Below are 20692 nucleotides of genomic sequence, written 5' to 3'. Positions count from 1 at the left end.
AAATTATGCAGACTGTGCATACAAAGTATTTTCTGCACTGTGAATCAGAAACTAGACTAACAACATATTCTTACTTCTGCAGCTTAAAATAAAACAATTATATTTATTTTTTATTTTTTATGAATCATCATTTGAACAATCAGTGCATGATGGCACACCTTTTCAGTATAGCTTGAAGTAATACTCTGGGCTTTTTACAACACCGATCAAAGTGCAAAACAACAAGGCACTGCCATGTGGTTTTGTTTGTGTGAGGCCGGCCATCAGAAAGTCACTTTAGTTAACGTGTCACACTATAGCACAGATAAAATAGGACAGATGGCACGAGAAAGTTAAAGGTGTGCGCCTTTGGGTGAGAAGGTTTGGGGGGGCGTCTCACTGTAATCTGAGAAAGTGAACGAGTAAACTTTGGATCTTTCAGGCGTTGCCCTAAGTCTGCTTTAGCATAGTCACCTGAGTTGCCACACAGGTCTGGTTAGTAACCGTGGTGATGGTGAATAATTGAGAGGGCACGACCAGACACACACACAGCGTTTCAGGAAGAGAGAGAGCTAGATAGAGTGAATATACTTTTCCAGAGACATTGAACTAAATTGCTTAACTAAATTGCTTGCGCACACATTAAGTCATGGAGGATGACGTAGATGAAGCGAATTGGACTTTTACTAACATTTCACTAGATGATGAATCAGGTAAGACGCGGATCTGAAACCTTCTTTCCCTTTTCTTTTTTTTCTTTTCTTTGAGAAACCAAATCAGTGATGGAAGTGGGAAATGTGCATGAAAAAGCACACAGGTGCACATTCAACTTGTTGTTCATTCTGCATCATGCATTGTCTGTGGAATGTTTATACAAGTCAGCCCATGGCAAAAACATATGCAATTCCATCTGTAATTAATTTATGTAGTGACATCTATAATTACACTATTTATTCTACCCCTTAACCCACCCTTAAACAAATGCATACCACCAAACCTGTCAGTAACTTTAACTGTATTCTATCAGTAGTGTTTTGCAATACAACATGAACACAATAAGTATATTGTACCTTACAATTTATATTTCTGATGTAAGTATACAGGCCTACATAGTGGTTAAAGACACTTATTATAAAGTGTGACCAGAATGATTTAACTTGTGTTTTTTAAGTAATAATAACTCGGCGTCTAAATGCTTTAGTGCTGTGCAGCATGTAGTTTTCTTGTCCAAATACAGGAATGAATGGCTAGGCATTGAGTCAACACATGTCAGAAACCTCACTTGCTATAATGGCCAGTAAGTGTGTACTGTGCATGTGAATAGGGACTGTGTAGAGATGGGCTAACAACACATACAGTGAGCATGTGTGAATGAAGCTACTGTCAGAGCAGTAAGTAGAACAAAGGCTGCATATTTCAGATGACTCATAATCTACCCTGAGTGCTAATATGATGGTTCACCCCAAAAAAAGAAAATTCAGTCATTTAGGCCTTCTCACTCTCATGTTGTTCCAAACCTGTATGACTTTATTTATTTTTTCTGTAACGCAAGGAGACATTTCCACTGCCCCAATAGCACATGATGTCAAACTGTATGGGGGTAAGTTGTCACAGTGGAATCTGACATTAAACAGACTATTATAGAGAGCAGTGGTTTTATTGTGTTCACTATTACTATTCTATTATTTAAAAAATAGAGGGCAGTATGCAGTAAGTAGCATGCTAGCGTTGCACACTTAACAGAGAGCTTCTGTCTCCCTCTGTCGGTACTTCTCTGTAGTGAGTGAATGTAAAAGAGAGAAGTGATGAGGTAACGGACGGTCTGTACCATTACATTGACATCTGCTTTGGAGGCCTGCTTATTTTTGATCATCTTTAATAACGCTGAGAGGTTTAGTGTTATATATCAGGTAGGACTGTGTGATTGTATATTTACTTCGGGGCTTCACTATTTCATGCGATCATGCTAATTTCGATTCAGCTTATAATATTTCCTAAAGGCCCCTTTACCAATTTTATTTGTGGCTAATCATTTCAAATTACTTGTTATTGGGGCCTTTTAAAGCCGTCTTTCCTCTCGAGTCCAGGGTGCAGCGGGCTGTAATGCATGAGAACGAGGGGAGACTTAGTTTTGGACGTGGCATGAGTTAAAACTTTATAAAACCAGAGTAGTAATGTTATGTCTCGAGTAACGTTACTAATAGCTATATAATTATATTTTAAGCGTGCTATGTTAATTACAGTGATCTTAGCTTTCTGTGACTTATATTTATTTATGTCAGGCGATGGATTGTTTTGTTAGCCAATAGCTAACGTTAACTTAGCCAACTGTTTTGATGCGCTGGGACTTTGAAACGGCTAAGTTTGCATTATGCGCGAGGTAATTCAACGAATACCATGAAATTACTATAGAACATGTCCAAAAATATCAGCACATGGTTTTATTTGTATTAGTATATTTTATTTCACATTGACAATCTCTTACAGCTGACGGAGAACCGACAGTGCAGCGCTTCATACTGGAGGAACAGTACAGCATCATGAACTGCGAGATTGATGGTAAATATCACTCGCAATTTATTATAATTATTTTATATTGTGTTGTTAAAATGCATGTTTTCCGTTACAGTTTCAGTAGTTTCAGATGTTGGTGTATCTTTTCAGGAGATATGGAGAATCAGGTTGAGCAGGAGGAGAAGTCGAGACTCATAAACCAAGTGCTGGAGCTTCAACACACACTTGAAGGTATAAAAGCACTTTTTTTTTTTCAAATGCATCTAGTCCCAGTAGTTTCTTGTCACTGTTTTATTTTGTTACTCAACATACACCCTTCATGTTGCTGTTTTTCCAATAACCAGACTCAACTGAGCACTCTTAATGGCTGCCAGTTAAGGCTAAGTGATGCACTCTAATGCTTTCTGTCTGTCTTCATTAGATCTCTCTGCGCGTGTGGATGCAGTAAAAGAGGAGAACCTTAAGCTCAAATCGGAGAACCAGGTTCTCGGGCAGTACATAGAGAACCTGATGTCAGCCTCCAGCGTGTTTCAGACCACCGACACCAAAAGCAAACGAAAATAAGTGACCATGTGGATCACGTCAGCTTAATCCATCTCCTCTCTTCCCAACGTTCAAACAACTAGCCCGTACATAAGCCGCTGTTTGTTTTGTATTTATTTTGTTGTAAAATTATACTGATGCCTCTTTCAGCATGGATTTGGTAATACTTGAATGGACTGAGCTGCTGCCTCTCCCTGTCAGCTAACTGTGTTACAAGACCTAAAAGGATGCATGATGCATTTTGTGATCAGATAAGTACAGACTGAGCTGGTGTAATAGCACCTCTTCTGTATAATTCACTTAGTACATAACCAATCTCATTTGACCCTCTCATCGACTTCACCTTTTCAAGTACTAGAAAGCCAAAGTCTGCTATTGAGTTCTTTTGAAAAGATTTTTTGAGCCATTTTAGCCTTTCACTACTAACATTTACATTTAATATGCATTATGTAAATTCAAAGCAAGCACAGACTGTACACAGATATGTTCCCTTGAAAGTGCATGACATCCCATAACTCAAAACTAAATTGCATGATTTAAAAGGCTGAATGGATATCCCAAACTAGTCCTCCCTCATTTAGTATGTCTTTTTGTTGAACCAAGGTCTACATTCCCCTTACAAAATTTCCATGACAGTTGCTCAGTTGGCACAGAAAATATGCAATTGAATTCTGCCATACATAAAATGTGGTCCCTGATCCATATTTAAGTACTTGTACAAATATAAGGACTTCCTTTATTGGCCTCTTAATTTTAAGAGACCTTGAGTCACTGAATTGCATGGATTTATCTTAAAAGATCTGACTAGTGCACAAACCCGACATCTTTTGAGTAGGATCAATATACCACAGTGTAAACGGCAGCATTGTGTTGTAGAGTTCGCTCTTCATGGTCACATGTCCTTTGGATCAACTTAAAATGAATGAAATAGATGGATTTTTAGCTTTTACTGCTTTCAAAGACTGAAGTGAGGTTGCTGAGTGATATTGATCTGATTGCTTCGAAGCGTCTGCTTGAGCGACATTTATGAATCTGGATGCTCTGCTCTTTGCTCAGAGTTTGCTGATGTGAAATTTTACTTCGTTGGAATTATTGACATGACACTGAAGGATCTGCCACGACACTACATACTCTGTTCAGTATTTCTTTTGTGAAAATTTTCATTTATGTAATTTATACCTGCCTTTTCTGAAAGTGTACATTTTATTTTGTAACTATTATGCCTTTAATAAAATAATTTGCCTTTGCACAGACGAGTAAACTGTTCCTGGTTGAAGTCATGGCAACAGTGCACAGATGTTTATAGTAAATATTTATTTCCAAGAGCAATGAACAGTTCGCAAACATGTAAACAAAAGGCTGTCCTCGTAAGGCTGAACACATGACCTATAAAAAGCAGAAAAAAAAAAAACTGTTCATCACTTGAAAAACAACCTGTTTGTTTCCAAAGCTCTATGGTTTCATAGATGGCGGTCAGTCTGATGTCAGTGGGAGTGTTTTCAGTGTGCTTATGACTGACTCTGCGGTTAGAGAGTGTCAGTGATGGAAAAACTGTGCGTAACGACTTTCTTCGATGGCGGAAAAGCAATACTGATCTGCGTTCCTAGCACTCCGCTGACCTAGATGTTTGGTGGAGACGGCCCCTGGTCTCACGGAGCTCTTCTCCGCAGCCAACTGTGGCAATAACGCAGTAGAATGCGAGATTAAAAAGTTCTATGCCTAAATTGCATCAATTTTCAAACAAGACAAACAATAAATACGATCAAAGCTCATAACTTAAAAACTCACAAAAGAACCAACCTCTTTTTAATAACTTAACAAACTGAAACGTTGAGGTGATCATAAACTATCTCTTTAAAATATCCATTGAATTCCCTTCACAGTATTCAGACTTTCATCACTAGTAGGAAAAGACTGGCCCAGTAAAACTTCTTGAACTCTAATCTAAAAAGATAAAATAGGAAAAAAATGTGGAGATAAAACTCAGCAGGTCTGACTTTTGTATCTAAATCCAAATCCCAACGGTAACTGATAAGAACTAAGCGGAAGACTGAAAGAGTCGAGGCGAGGTTTAGTCGAATGAAGGATGACCTCTTCGGGAGAGCGGCTAGGTTTGCCGTTTTCTGCATGATAAAGGGCATAAGCCGAAAGCATGCAGCAAAAAGAGGCAAAGGACTGAGAGAAGGGAGGAGGAAACGAGGAAAATGTGGTTCTTCAGTCCTTCCGTACTCTTCTCTTTCTCACAGCTTTAGGTTCTTCTCCTGAGCCCTGAATTTCCTCAATGGCGTCCTTCATCTGCAAAGACCAAAAAGGGTCAGTCTAACAACAATCAGTGGATCTAGATTATCAGTACAAACCGACTTAAAACAAAACAAAATGATTATTGATGTTAAAGCTGCAGTCTGTAACTTTTGCCGCTCTTGCGGTTAATAAACATAACTTCTCTTTGTTTATGTCTATGACGAGTCACGCGGTTACTGGACTACTCCGCAGTGGTACGACCCGAACCAGTCTAAAATAGTCCGAATATAAACACTTATTATAGGTGGACCGTAGTGATTCAGGATAGGACAAAAACACGGTTTGGAAAATGGATTCATGATGTACTCGCTCACCAAAGTTTGAACACAATAAGTTACGGACTGCAACTTTAAGTTAGGACAGTGTTTCCATTTGTGACCATTTTCCAGCAGGTTCTTTCTAACTGGTCTGTTATCGATTTCTGATTTGCATGCTTCTTAATGTCACATAAAACATTATTATTATTATTTTACGTTATCAGTCAAACAGTCTCTTCTCGTCCCACTATGATATTCGCAATGCAGAAAACGCAGACGAATCGCGAAATCCAGCCATATAAATGGAATTTCCAGTATAAAGCGGAATGTCACGAATTTGGCTGAATGAAGGCTGTACACTAAATCAAATCGTGATATGGATTAGCCAGTGTCTGAATATTAAAGCGTAAAAAGACAGCTATTTAAATATAAAGTATGAATGTTCTGCGTGTCTCTGTGTAAATAAGCGGCGCAGTTTTCAGGGCGGCTGAGTCCGTAGCCATTTTCAAGAAACGGCTGGAGATCTTTTTCGGCAACACTTGATCCATTAATACTAACATTTTCTCTTCTATTCTATATCTATTTATAAAATAATGTATTACTGCATTAGATTAAACTGGGAAGGGTCATAGCACTTGCATATTGTTGTCCTATTGTTAGTTTAACTGCTTCTATTGTTTTCATTTGTAAGTCGCTTTGGATAAAAGCATCTGCTAAATGAATAAAAATGTATAAAAAATGTAACAACATTGGCTATCGAATCATTCGTCGTTGGTTTGAATTAACAAATTCAAATACTCTGTGTTGCTAAAAACATTTCTTCCTGAATACAAAAGCTGGTGCACTTTGAACTCGTGAGTGCAAATCAGGCTTTGGCTCCATAAAGACTGGAACCAGTTGACTTTTTCGACACTAATGTCACCTCAGAGACATTCCAAACCCCCCCTTTCCCCTCTCTGGACCACAGAGAGATAACAAAACTTGAAACCTTCTACACACACACACACACACACACACACACACACAAACATCCTCCTATAGAAATATAGTTTTAATGTATGTAACTCAGATTTGGGTTTGATCTTCCTGTACGCATGTTTTATTAATTCGTTTGACCATATAATTATGATTTTCTAGAGGTGTGGTTTTGAAATGTATTCTTTAATCAATAGTGTTTTAGTTAGAGAGGGTTCACTAACATTCTCTGGCAATCCCTTCCCCCCTGTGTGGAACTGTGTTTTATTACCTAACGGAATGTTAGCCAGAAGAGCAGAATTAGGTGTTCATCCTAGATATTTTATATGTATAACCATTGAAGAAATATGTAAGCCTGAATGTAATTTCTCTTTTTCATGATTGTTCTTCTCTGTGATGGGTTTTTGTATTCTTGTAAACCGTAAAGGAATAATGTTGCGGATGTGCACCCTTTTTAAATCATAGATATGCCATGTGGATCTTTCTAAAGTCCAATCTTCAATGCCCACTTATCAATGTACACCACATGTTGGGTTCATTTTATTCCTAGGTTGTTAGTTTAACTTTTAAGCTTATTTTTACAGAATAATAATCTATCTCGACGTGTACCTTCGAAACATATCTAATTCGGTATCCACGTAAAGCTCTCCTTGTACTGGAACCAAATGTATGCATCAGGATCTGGTAAAATGTATGATACTATTTTTACCCTCGTTAGAGTATAACTGATCACATAATAACGCTGCCATAAAACATGCAAATTAAACTGGGAACTAAGACAAAGACATTTTTCCCGCTTCAGACCTTTGGACGTTCATTGGTTGTTCGCGCGAACAGAGGCGTCAACCCATATTGTCCATAAAAGACCGACTCAGAAAACCCTTCTCACTCTCATGCCTACGCTCTCTCCTTCCTCCTCCAAAACCCAAGTCCGGACCGGCTTCGGCCTGCTTCTCTTTTCTTTTTATTTATTTCTTTTATGTTTTTCTATAGTCTAGTTTCGTTTTCCTCTTCGCCTCTGTTCATTCATGAGCTGAATGAACTTAGCCTGAATCATTCCCGGCAACTCTTTGAAGCTCCCGCGCTCGCACGCGCGCCGGAAGACAGCACGCGCACGCCTCCCCTCAGACGACTCGCGCTGCTTTTAAAGACACGCAGAACCCTGCGGTCCTACACACCTCATACAAAGAGAACCATATGCCATGCAAGTATCGATTATTGAATTGAACTTATGATGTGATTTCTTTGTTGTGTCTTAAGGGTTACTGTCTGTGATTTTGCCATAGCCAACTGCGATCTCTGATCGCAGATTTTTGCTTTCACTTCCGATCTCGTCCCCCATCCTTCTCTCCATCTCTCGCATCTTCCGATCTCTCTCTCTCTATCTATCTATCTCTCTCTCTCTCATTTTCGTTATTCGTTATCTTGTATTGTTTAACTGTATTTGATGTACATAGACATATAATCCGTGTGTATTGTGTAGTTTGATATATTCCTTAGTTCGATGTATTGGTCCAATTATTAAATTCCATATGCCATTGACTGACTCTGATTTAATTGCCCATGTTACTTAGTCCCTGAAATGTTCGATCTTAGCTATATGCTTTATCTTGGTAGGCTACGATTTAAGTAACCTAATTTTAGTCTACAGACACCGAGAGTGTCTTTTCAAGGCCTGGAAAAGATACTCTTTCTCGTGTTTGTAAGAAGGATAATTTTCCTTGAGAGTTAAGTTAATCTTACGTATATGTTTGCTGGACAAACAGATTGTTTGATAACTAAATTAATTCCATTAAAGTTATCCCATAACTTCGAGCTGAAATAAGCACAATTGATGTATTAATGACGAACCATAACCCGTTATGGTAATCGTTCATATATCAATCTAGTTCAGCTGCGCTAAATTAATGTAACTGTAACATACAACATATTAATCATATTCATGATTAATTATTAAAATTCCCAATAGATAATTTGAGCTAATATTAATATTAATATTAATATTAATGTACGACCCATTGTTCTTACAAAAATAAAGGTTTCGTCTAGTACACATAAACTCCTTTCACACATAAAGTCATTAGGATTGGGAATCAAAAATCGATTCCAGAATTGGTACGCGTCTTCTTTTGCTTGAACGCACAAAATTAAGTTAAAATGTCCTTGTAAACACAGTCTTAAGTGAATGTCTTAAGTGAACTTAAGTGTCTTCAGTGAACGTAAACAGCTGAGAAAGAAAGCGCATGTTAATGAAAGAACAAAAGAAAAAGAATTTGAATGACTTTTGTAACTTTAATAAGATTTAATAATTAAACTATACAGTGATTTTAAATTTATTTTCAATTTCTGTACCTGAATTGTGTTCCGTTGTATTTATTTGTGCCATTGCTAGTTTGTTTGTTTGTTCTTTGTTTGTGCTATTACTGTTTACTTGTCTATAACAATGTTTGAAATTTTTATCAGTTAGTCTGTGTTTTTGCTGTGGTATTAATTCAAATGATACCCAACCCTAACAGTAATTACTGTTAAATTACCGGTAAAGCAGGTGGATGAAGAAAACGGCTCAGCGTTTTAAGGTCATTTCTGATGATTGACATCACAGAGTTTACTGGTATTTTGGTACTGATGTGTGAATGGTATCTTACCAGTAAAAAGATGGAACGCTGTTGCTTGTATGAACAGCACATTTTTATAGGACCCTACTCTTTTTGTCTAAATGGGCGGAGTAATCGACTTCATGTTGATCAAAAGTCTGGCTACAGAAGACTAAAAGACAATGCAAACTTGCTTACTTCATCCTCTGAGGCTGAGCCATTTGGCTTACCGGCCTCTTCCTCCTCTTCATCTGTATCTCCTCCATCTCCTCCAATGTCCTTCTCCATCCCGTCCCCATTCTTATCCACTGGTGAGGGAATAACAAAAGAAGAAAATTATGAATAACAGCTACACTGGAAAATAACTTAAAATGGGAAAAAAGGATTCATTTAACAAACCATTAGCTTCATCTGCTTTAGCTTCCTCTTCATCTTTCCCTTTCTCCTCCTCTTTTTCCTCCTCTTCCTCTTCCTCCTCCTCCTCCTCCTCGTCTTCTTCTACCTCCTCTGGTTCTGCTTTGGGCTGATCAATTTTCTTGTATACGTAGTCATCATCTGACTTCTGCAATACACATATAAACGTGCAAGTTAAAGTCCCCGTGAACCGGAAGTTGCAAACGACTTTTCTCCAGTGTTGTGACGTATTTCCAAGTGAAACGGAATATTGAACAGAGGGCAGGGTTTTACTCTAGCGCTCCTCCTCTCCATCTCTCGCTCATAGCAGACTAACGGTTTGAGGGGAGTGGTTAAGCGTTTTCAAACCAAGCCGTCAAACCTATGTCATCAGAAAAAGACGCCATTCCAGACCGGAAGTAACTTTTCAGATTTTGATTAAAGATTACCATGGTAAAAAAAAAAAAAGGTTTTTATATTTACTTGCACGGATTAATTGTTCACCACAAGACTAGTAATATGCGCTAACAAAGTAAATAGGGTCAATTTTGATTTCATGGGGACTTTAAGAATATTCAGGAAGCAGTTGTCCAAGTCCACTTCACCATGAAAGGCACTATCACCGCGGTCACACTGAAGAAGGAGGAAGACGTGCACCATCCTGTCTGTCATCACAGATATCTGGAGACAAACCTGAACGCTTCAGGGCAGGTCACTGATACTCTGTTGCTATGCTACCAATGATAAATACTCATTAAGAGGATTTTGTGCTTGCAAGCTAATCCTAAACACTATAATCTTTAGCAACATATCAATTGAGTTAACATAGTAAACCAGATTAATCAGCTGTATTGTTTATATTTCAAGCGTACCGTTTATGTGGATCTCGTCACATAGCAAACACACAACAAATACTGGATTTGAGCCAAGTTTCTCAGAATGACCTATACTTGAAGTACCTTTTTTCTAAAGCCTTGTTTTTTCCCCCTATATATATATATATATAAAGCAAGGCTTTGGCTTGAGTCACGTGTCCTTCACAAAGACAGATCTGCCTGATTCTGATCTTCTCTGATGAGTCCAGTTTTCAGCTGGTCCTCTAATGGTTAACAATTCTAAGCCTGGAGAGGCCTACAACCTACAGTCTTTTGCACCCACAGTATAATTTGGTGGAGGATTGGTGATGATCTAGTGGTTCTTCAGTAAGGCCAGGATCGGGCAGATACGTCTTCGCGAAGGATGCATAACTCAAGCCGCATACAAGATTATCCTGAAAGAAAAATAGCTTCTTTCTGCTCTGACAATGATCCAATCCACACAGCCAGGCCAATCAATGTGTGGATCTTTTTTCCTTATTTTGACCAGTTGTCATTTTCTGCTAATAAATGCTCTAAATGACAATATTTTCATTTGGAAGAAATGTTGTCAATGGTTTGAAGAATAAATCAAAAATGTTCATTCTACTGTACTCAAACAGATGCATATAAATAATAAATGCAGAGGAACATTCCAGTACATTTTGGTATTGTGTTTTACAGCAGTTCTTACTGTCTCCTCAGAATGAATCTCTTGTATAAACCTAATTTTGTAAGTCGCTTTGAATAAAAGTGTCTGCTAAATGAATACATGTAAAATGTAAATTTGTATGGTTGACTGTGCATGAGTGTTTATTTCATTCTGCTGCTCTTGATATCTGCTTTATTTATGGTAGTACGAGACAGAATCTTGCCATTGTGATCAAAACAGGTTATTATGCTGTACACACACACACACACACACACACACACACACACACACACACACACACACACACACACACACACACACACACACACACACACACACACACACACACACACACACACACACACACACACACACACACACACACACACACCTATAGGATTCAGAGCAAAATACTGACAGCTTAAATATAGCTGTGCCTGCTATATCAAGTGTTTCCTTTTGCATTCAATGGGATCTCCTCTATGGGGTCAGGCCTTACCTTTGGCCAACAGAAGAGCACAGCCAGTCCAATAGGCAAACCAACAGTAAGGATGTAAACCACCCACAGCCAGGGCCTCTCTTCTGCAGCCAGAGCCAACTGACTCAACACTCCAGGCTACGACAGAAAAAGACAGTCAACACAGTGAGTACGTCAACCGAACTAAAGCCCAATGAGCAATAATTACCAGAGCAAAGCTTATGTAAGGCAGAGGCATACCTCATTGGCACTAGCCACCAGTTTTTTGAGTCCCCAGCTGTCTGCAGCCCAGCGGTCCGCCACTTCCTTCTCGGCGGTAACGATGAAATTGTCAAAGTAAATGTCAGAGGTCATAGACCACAGCTCCAGACCTACAGCTCTGAATGGTTCCATCCTAAACGGGTGAAGATCCTCAAAGTAATCAGGGTTTGCAACCTTCCGTGGACTCCACACACCCTGTTAACAAATACACAAAGATAAATGAACATTTTCAGTGGTCACCGAGCGCAACAGTGAACACCCACTTTTTCAGTGTATACTTTAGTGTACAGCTTAAGTGAGGGGAAATAACTAATAACATATATATTTTAGTAATTAGTAAGCAGTAATATGCAATAGTTTTAACCTAATTTTCAAGAACAGGCTTTGTGTCACATTTGTTTGTACTGAATAAAATCTGGGAGCTTCGGCAACATTTCCAGACTCCAGATGTCAGTACCTGGTAGTTAGGGTTGTCTATGAGAGGAGCTTTCCATTTGCCCTTATACTGAGGATTATTGACCATGGGTGGCTTCCATTCACCACATCCAGGAGCAGCTGTACATGCTGGATTTGGCACCTGAGGAGCCTCCCATTCTCCATCCATTTCCTCATCCCTGAGAGAGAGAGAGAGAGAGAGAGAGAGAGAGAGAGAGAGAGAGAGAGAGAGAGAGAGAGAGAGAGAGAGAGAGACAAGATTCTTGTTGCTGACAAGGTTCTATAAAAGTTAGAAATACAGTGACAGCATTGCGTATTGCATAGTGTAATATTACTACAGATGATTGTCTGCCAATTCTATCAGACAAAGGGAGCATTTTTTGTGATTGTATAATAAAATGTGTGAAATAATTGCCTAATAATAATGTACTTGGGTGACACACAACACCAATACGGCAAGATAGTCTAAGACCGCTTGCCAATGACAATATGTGACATAAGAGTCTGAGATAAAGCGCATGTAGCTACGTGTCACGTTAAACGACCAACAGCAACATCCAGGGATGCAAACTTCTCAACATTGTCAAAATTGTCTATTTTGATTTGATTAATGTAATGTAATTTCTAACTGAATGTGACAAGACAAGAACCATTAACAGAGCCGTTTTCAGTATATTTGGCACAAGATTATGAATGAATGTGTGCACATTGAAAATTTTCATATTGTTAATTTTGTAAATAATTCACTTGTCAAAAAAAAAAAAAAAAAACCCATAAAACTCAAATTGGGAGAGTTATTGTCCTCAGACTTGCGCTAGAACATGGAAAAATGTATGGCTTTGACTCAAGTGTGTTTATAGGTTGTGGTTAGGACAGTCATTTAGCCTATTAAAATAAATACATTACTTGCAAATAGTTCAAAATCATTACTTTACAGTACATTATAGTTCTTTTACTATTTTCCTTCATCTATTTCTTTATTTCTTTCATTTTCTCCTTTTGACAAGAAACTTTACTTTATAGAGGCAGAACATGAATTTCAGCACAACATTTCAAGTTTTAACAGTAAAAGAGTGAGATAAAATGTAAGTATATAAAACGTAATAAACGACATTCAGCATTTTAAATGATACATGTAATTTCAAAATGAATGTTACAAGACAAACATTAGCAAAGCATATTACACAAAAGATTAAGAATGTGTGCACATTGTAAATGTTCATTTTGTGAAAATTCATTTGTCTAATAAAAACATGCATAAAAGTGTTTGGAGTTGGGAGAGTTAACGTTCTCAAACCTACATTAGAATATGGTAAAATGTGTGCCATTGAATTAAACGTGTTTATAGGATGTGGTTTAGCCTATTAAAGTGCCCCTATCATGCTATTTTAAAGGTTCTTAATTTAGTTTTGGAGGTCTCCTACAATTGATTGACATGCATTAAAGGTAACACTTTAATTTACTCATGATATACATATCACCTCATTTCTCAAAGATTCTGAAAATGGTTCGTTCGAAGATTCAGTCTCTCTAAACCGCGTAAAAAGCGTAATAGGGGCACTTTAAATGTAAAATATTTTTTGGAAAAGAGTTTAAATACATTACAATAAATTCTAGTTCTTTAAATATTTCTCTTTATTCCTTTAAGTTTCTCTTTTTGACAAGAAACCCCAAAGTTTGTATTTGTCCATGTAGATATCCCATGTCTGGTCTGTGCTCAAAACGTTAAAGGAGAACTCCGGTCAATTTTAATGTCGAGTTCACGCGCGTGATCATAGGTAACTAAACCTATGCGTGTGAACTCGACAATCGACTATTGTGGACTTCGACCGAAAACAGGATGTAAATACAGGTATGTGCGCTGGCTGAATTAACATCATTTTTATTCATATCTTGCACATCTACTGCAGTCACATTCACCCGCGTTCACTCTGAAGGACTCACTCACATTGGCTGTGCACTTGTAATGACACATCAAGGATGTTAAGAGACTAAAAGCAGGTTTAAAACTTGCCCCATTGAAGTCAACAGGGTGCAAATTTTAAAAAGAGGATAACACGGTGTAGGCAACACCGATTTTTGTCGTTGTTCTCTGTACTGACAGCACTCCAAATTTACAAAAAAATGAGCTCAATGTTAAAATTGACCGGAGTTCTCCTTTAAAGGGTTATTTTACATAAAAATGAAAATTCTGTTATCATTCACCCACCCTTATGCCATTCCATACCCAAATACTAATTTCCAAAAGACCGACATGGTTTTAAAGCTTTTGTTATCCAATTTTTCAAATGTGGGACTAACTCTATACAACAGTTCAATAAACAAGAAGTTAATATTGTGAGCAAAATTATAAACACAACATTGGCTCTTATTTCACCCACAAAAAAGCCGCAACAGAACCGTTGTGTGCCGTTGTAACACACAGTGGTGTTTCGTTACTGAATGATTCAGCCGATTGAACGAATCGATTGAATGATTGATGACCCAATGACTCAATGGCTACGTTTACATGCACAACTTTTGTATCAATCGGACTGAATTCATTCCGATTGATGAATCCGAACGTAGTGTTTACATGAACGCTAAACGTGATTGGGTTGATGTGCGCATTTATATGTCACAAGATTCAAATCGGAATAGATTTTTTGATGTGCACACTGCACGAATATACAGCGTTTTCTGCTGTTTGCGCATAATAACTATTCTCCTACAATGGTTCTTTATTTGTTTTAAACAGCAGACTTAATATTTATCCATTTCTGGTCATAATTTGGAGACAATGAGCATATGAACCGGTGTGACGTGCTGCTCATATCACGCAGTACAAATGTCCAAAACCAGTCGTCTGTGGATGAAAATCCGGAACAAGGACTGGGTGGACGTTGTCCCGCTCCACTTCACAGACGCTGAGTGAAAGGAGAATTTTAGAATGACGGGACACTCATTTATATGACACTTTATTCAACAGGAAAAACAGCTCGTTCAGCACGTCATACGCCTTTATGCTATTTCAACATCATTCATTGCACATGCGCAGTCCTTTCAGTTTCGGTTTTCAATCCGATCAAGCGTTTACATGTTCTCTCGATCGGATTAGAAAAGGAATAAACCACCCCTTTCAATCTGATCGAAATTTCGTTCGGATCGAGCTCAATCGGATCGATTAAGGTGTTTACATGAAGGCTTTTCTACGGTGGCCGAGAAGTGCAAAGCAAACCACAATTCCGAAAACAATAAACGCTTTATAAACGCAATGGAAAGACTAAAAACAAATGAACAAGTTAGTTGTGAAAATGAAAAAGGAGTTTATTGATTTAAAAACGATTGTATTGCTTCCGCTGAAGAAAATAGTCAGTTCCGTCTCTACGGTTAGAATCCTGCGTCCATAGCAACGCTCTGTTTTTCATGGCAACGGTGTATTATACTTAGCAGCGGTCTGTTATCAAGAAATAACAGACCGCATTCTACATTAGAATTCAACCAAGCCATGTAATAAAACACATTATTACATGGCTTGGTTGAACTCTAATGTAGAACCTCAGTGCAAACTCGAACAAAATTTAGTCGCACCAGCAGGAAAAAAGGTTGCAAAATGTCTGGAGCCCTGCTTACTGTGAAGCTCCTCATTGATATTGAGCACTGACATATCCACTAGATTAAACAAAATACTTCTGTTCTCACCAGTCCTCAGGCTTTTCTGCAGTGGGGTCAGACACAAACTCTGGCTCATCATCCAGCCAACCATCAGGCTTCACTGCATCAGGATCAGGCACCTTAGCAAGGGCATCCTCATCCCTAGATAGAGAGATGGATGGATACAAATAAAAGAAATAGTGTCTTAACATACCACTTCTGCTATTCTCTTGACACAACTTCATCATAAGTTTATGTGGTTCATCATATGAGTACCATGTTTGTCACTATGACCTTTAAAATTTAAATAAAAAATGTGAAAGTAGTCACAACAATGTACTGTTAAGGCTTTGGCAACAAACAAAAAAAACACAAGCTTTAAAAAACACGCCAAAGACATTCTTTGCGTTTGACTTTGCTTCATATTCATAGATCTCACCAGTCATCAGGTTTGACTGCTTCTGGGTCCGGGATTTTGGCTTTCTCATCCCAGTCCTCTGGCTTGGAGTCTTTGGGATCGTCAATCTCTTTTGGAGGGTTCACAGGTGGGACGACATCTGTCAACATGTTTCCCCTGCTAACACTGGACTGGTCAATAAAGACCTCATAGCTATTGTCTGGATTTAAAACTGAGAAGAGGAAAAGAAGAGAGCAAAAATAATTACTAATAAATAACTTACCACTGATTAATGTAATATAAATCATTCAATGCATGCAAAATTACTTGCAATTGAACAGAAAAATGTCACATTTCATTTGTAATATGGCGAAATACTTGTCAGATTTAATCTCCAATTACAATTGATAAATTCAATAATTTATTATAGCATTTATTATATCCATATAATGGTAATAATAATAATAATAATAAATATTTTTAAAAGGTTGTCAGAGCTTTCACAATCTTATCATGACAAGAACACAAGTGTGTGTACGCACCAAGTGTGTAGAGGTGAGTTTTTTTATCAGTATAGATCTTTTTCAGATCGACGTCGGGCCGTTTGGCATGTTTTTCTTCTACATCTCCATTAAGTGGGTTTTTATGTCTGAAGATGAAGTGGAGTTTGTAGTCCTCTCCACATTTGTCCGGCCCAAACATGATGCTGTATGGTGTCCGGTCATGAAACTGTTCCTGTGAGACAAAAGACGCATACATCACTCTTAAAATCTATATTATATATTTTTTCTTTTTTTTGCTTTGTAATTTTCCTTCAATTATATATCGTATTCGAATCCAGTGTCTTTTTATTCACACTTGTTCACACTTGTAGTTTGGTTCACTACACACTTGGTCTGGACCAAAAAAAAAAAGAAATGATACATTTAGTCCTGGTTCGCTTAGTGTTCACACTGTCATCTTTAAGATCGAACATCTTTTTTACATGTGATGGTATTTTGAGCTCGATGGTGTTTTAAGCCCCCAATGGCTCCTTAGAGGCAGCTAACCCTACCCTCAACCTTAAACCTACCCATCCCCTCGCTGCCTGGAAGGCGCCATTGGGGGCTTAAAACACCAAACACCGTATTTTGACCAGCTGAGAACTCATGAATAGCTTATAAAATGTGTAAAGAAATCAAAACAGCGGCAGGAATCCCTCCGTCACACACAAACGGATGCCAACTTCCGTCCGTAATGTGGCATCACGTCCTGTTTTTGGTTCGTTTAGAAGTCCTTGGTCCGTGTTGCGTTCATATTTTATCCGACCTGCACCATCTTTTCAGGGGTTTCTGTCCGCTTGTTTGGTGCGCACCAGGGTTCAGATGACTAACAGACCAGTCGCACCAGAGTTTGTTTTAATCAAACCAAACATGCCAAGTGTGAACACACCCTTAATTTATTCCAAACATATTAATCCGTTAATGAACATACCAGGTCTAAGTCTTCTGAGTCTGACAATAGCTTGATGTAAGCGCCGCCACAGTCAATCCCATCCTGAAAATTGACCTCATACCTGCATAGATCGGATTTTGTTAGAACGCACATGCTTTATTTTACAAGTATCATAGAAATCCAGTATTCTGTGAGATGTCAGGTTGCAAGTAAGAACAGCACTCACTGGACAATGAGGGGCTTGTCCTTAAACACGAAGGGTTTGTTAAGCAGAGCCGCGATAGCATGATGCTTAGCACGAGATTTCAGCACCAAGCCCAAATCACCAGGCACCTTGTTTTCCTTAAGGGGCTCAACCTCCCATTTACCTACAGGCATAAGAGACATAATCATCTGGCAGTTGATTTTTTTAATGATAAAATGTATTATCAGTATTATTCTCAAAATCACAAATCCTCTCGGCTGGAAAACTAACCATCATATTTCGCAATATCTTCATCAGCATCCTCCTTCATTGTTTTAGACACCTGCCAACTGCAGAAAATAATAAAACATGAAAAAGCTAACAAATAATTAAGAAATAAGTAACAAGAGGCCATGCTATTTGCATAGAGTTCTATTAAAATTTGATTGATTTTGTGAAATATTTTGATCATTATATCATCATCATCGTTTTGACAATCTGTGGAGTGCAGAATTAGTTATCAATATTCTTAGTCGGTTCGCCCACAGAAAAGCTGTACATTTTAAATGTTGTCAACATTTATGCGTATAGTTGAATAAAGATGATCTCAAAGCAAACATACATGGATTACAAGCCACAAAACTGTCATTTTGATTTCATTCTTTGTGCAATATCAAATTGATAAGCTTCACAAACCTGCCCAAAGATCCTTCATCAAATGTCTCAGAAAAGAACACATCTCCTGTTGGAACTGGGGTCTTGTAAGTTACCTGTGCAATTCATATGAGTATTTACAAATTCTTATGAAAATTCTTGAAAATTCTTATACACATTTTCTTAGATGAGCATTGTCCATTATGACATGCATATTTTTTGATTTAGTGGTATGATATCTTACCTGAAAAGACACATTGGCGTCTACTTCAATGCTTTCACCACTGTCTGTCTCCACGTCCACATCTCCATCTTCCACTTGAGCCTCCTCTTCATCCTCCAGGTCTTCTTCCTGGGCCCATGTTACCATGGAGATGGAGAGCAACAAGAGACACGTCCAGCCCCACCGCAACTTCATCTACAAAAACATGCAAAATAGAGCATGACCAAAGGAAAACAAACAAATAATAATGATAAAAACCGCCTTTTTTTTTTTTTTTTTTTTTTTTCTTTGGGGCGGAGCGTCTGATTCCATGACACTTTGACCCCTATATTAGTCGACACATATGCCATCGGAAGAGCAATTTTTTTCAATATTTGATGGAAGACTTCACTTTTTATAACAGAATAGAATTAAAACGAATAAGATGAACAGGTAATCTTTAAAATACTTCAATTACATATTTTACATTTAATCACAATTTTTTCCCGCACTTTGGTGTTATGGATTTCTCAGAATAGTACAATATTACATTTGTTATTAATATTATTTATTATTTCTTTAATATTTATAACAATATTATAGTAACGTGCTCTGGCTAGCTGCGGTACCGTTAGCTGGGTGATGACGATGATGATGATGACGATGAAGAAGATGATGATGATGCCTGTCTGCGTTAGTAGTGTTTAACAGAAAAAATGTCTTTTTTCACTCACCTCCTCCAGCTGAATTAATATTGGCAATGTGTCGGATAACTGTAGCGCAAGCGGATGGGTTTGTCATCCAGTATTTCGGCGCGAAGAGTCCGCTATGAATGAGGGCGATAGCCAGTGTTATCAGAAGCGCAGGACGCCACTGTCAACCGCTCCTCTGCGATAAAAACCCCTTCCGCAACACCTATCAAAATAAAAGTCCCATACATTAATTTGCCACTGCACTGTATGATAAAATCCACTTTCACATCTCACGCCAAAATAAGTCCCGTTAATTTTTTCTCAGTCTTTTATGTTTATATGCTGTCACTTTGCTCCTCTGTAAATGTAAAAAAAATATAAAAACTTCCGCATCACTTATAAAAATAATGAACCAATTTATTTATCCAACATTTTATATGCCACTCACCCACCCAGCTGTCGCAAAATAAAACCTATATTTTACACGAAGACGGTTTAGGATTCTGTTCCTAATTTATATGTAAGGAGCTAAAATAAAAATGAGATAACATTGTCATGCTTCAGTAATGATGTTACAGAAATTATTAATTAAATGTTCCCAATAAAGATCGCCATGGAACTCAACACAAAACAACAGCGAAGTGGAAAAACAAATATATTTTGAATCAATAACAAAATAAAAATGTTCGCAAAAATAAAAAAAATATATATATTTTTATACATTTAATATATTCATGTGAGATCTGTGGTAACGACAATAAAACGATTTAAAAATAAAATTGCAGAAATTATAATCTAGCAGCATTTTATTATCGTGTTTTCTTATTTGTTGTTTACATAATTTAACCAATTGTACTTTCAAAAAATTATTTTGTTATATAATGTCAATTATGATTATTATCATTATTATTAACTTGCAAGAACTTATTGTTAACTTATTAATTTATTATTAAATTGCAAGAACCAGAACAGAACAAGAACAGACAATCATATTAAAACAAGACAAATAAAATAAAGAATAGGTCATGGAAGAATAAATAAATAAATAAATAAATAAATAAATAAATAAATAAATAAATAAATAAATAAATAAATAAATAAATAGGGGTTATCTGCTAGTTTAAATTCCTCTATGTTACTGAAATTCAAGGCATTCTTCTTCTTCCTTAATTTCAATGATAATAAATAATGACACAGTTCCTTGTGAAATATGTAGAGATTTGGATATTGTTTGTATTGTTTGTATTGATATTCATAGTA

At 37.4% G+C, this 20692-nt stretch overlaps 2 protein-coding genes across 9 annotated transcripts; one reads left to right on the top strand and one right to left on the bottom strand.

The window, feature by feature from the left end:
- Positions 1–503: 503 nt before the first annotated feature.
- Positions 504–4285, top strand: scoca (short coiled-coil protein a). Of its 8 annotated transcripts, none has more exons than XM_079859936.1 (4): positions 504–692; positions 2467–2538; positions 2647–2724; positions 2915–4285. In XM_079859936.1, the coding sequence occupies exons 1-4, from the start codon at positions 629–631 to the stop codon at positions 3055–3057; spliced, it is 357 nt and encodes a 118-aa protein (XP_079716062.1). In that variant the 5' UTR covers positions 504–628; the 3' UTR covers positions 3058–4285. The 8 variants fall into 8 exon arrangements, with proteins under 8 accessions (XP_079716062.1, XP_079716061.1, XP_079716066.1 ...); XM_079859935.1 differs by having other exon boundaries at positions 2644–2724; XM_079859940.1 differs by lacking the exon at positions 504–692 and adding an exon at positions 1536–1579 and having other exon boundaries at positions 2644–2724.
- A 46-nt stretch (positions 4286–4331) lies between these two features.
- Positions 4332–19657, bottom strand: clgn (calmegin). Its single transcript, XM_079859923.1, has 15 exons — positions 19475–19657; positions 18783–18956; positions 18581–18654; positions 18176–18234; positions 17927–18068; positions 17740–17821; positions 16809–17001; positions 16309–16498; positions 15918–16031; positions 12259–12415; positions 11781–11996; positions 11562–11678; positions 9563–9725; positions 9362–9471; positions 4332–5331 (listed from the first exon to the last, which is right to left on the bottom strand). Exons 2-15 carry the CDS (start codon positions 18954–18956, stop codon positions 5251–5253), a joined length of 1872 nt encoding a protein of 623 aa, XP_079716049.1. The 5' UTR covers positions 19475–19657; the 3' UTR covers positions 4332–5250.
- Between the last annotated feature and the right edge of the window lie 1035 nt (positions 19658–20692).

This window comes from Squalius cephalus, assembly GCF_949319135.1.
Source record: "Squalius cephalus genome assembly, chromosome: 2".
Lineage (NCBI taxonomy): Eukaryota > Metazoa > Chordata > Actinopteri > Cypriniformes > Leuciscidae > Squalius > Squalius cephalus.
Note: the sequence above shows the minus strand (reverse complement) of the source record. Positions and strands in the feature narration are given on the sequence as shown.

Coding starts and splice junctions, on each gene's coding strand:
- scoca (XM_079859935.1), top strand. CDS start 629: ATGGAGGATGACGTAGATGAAGCGAATTGGACTTTTACTAACATTTCA. Junction 693..2,466: donor TTCACTAGATGATGAATCAG/GTAAGACGCGGA, acceptor AATCTCTTACAG/CTGACGGAGAACCGACAGTG. Junction 2,539..2,643: donor CATGAACTGCGAGATTGATG/GTAAATATCACT, acceptor GTATCTTTTCAG/GAGATATGGAGAATCAGGTT.
- clgn (XM_079859923.1), bottom strand. CDS start 18,956: ATGAAGTTGCGGTGGGGCTGGACGTGTCTCTTGTTGCTCTCCATCTCC. Junction 18,235..18,580: donor GATGAAGGATCTTTGGGCAG/GTTTGTGAAGCT, acceptor TATTTTCTGCAG/TTGGCAGGTGTCTAAAACAA. Junction 5,332..9,361: donor GCTCAGCCTCAGAGGATGAA/GTAAGCAAGTTT, acceptor TGGTCTTTGCAG/ATGAAGGACGCCATTGAGGA.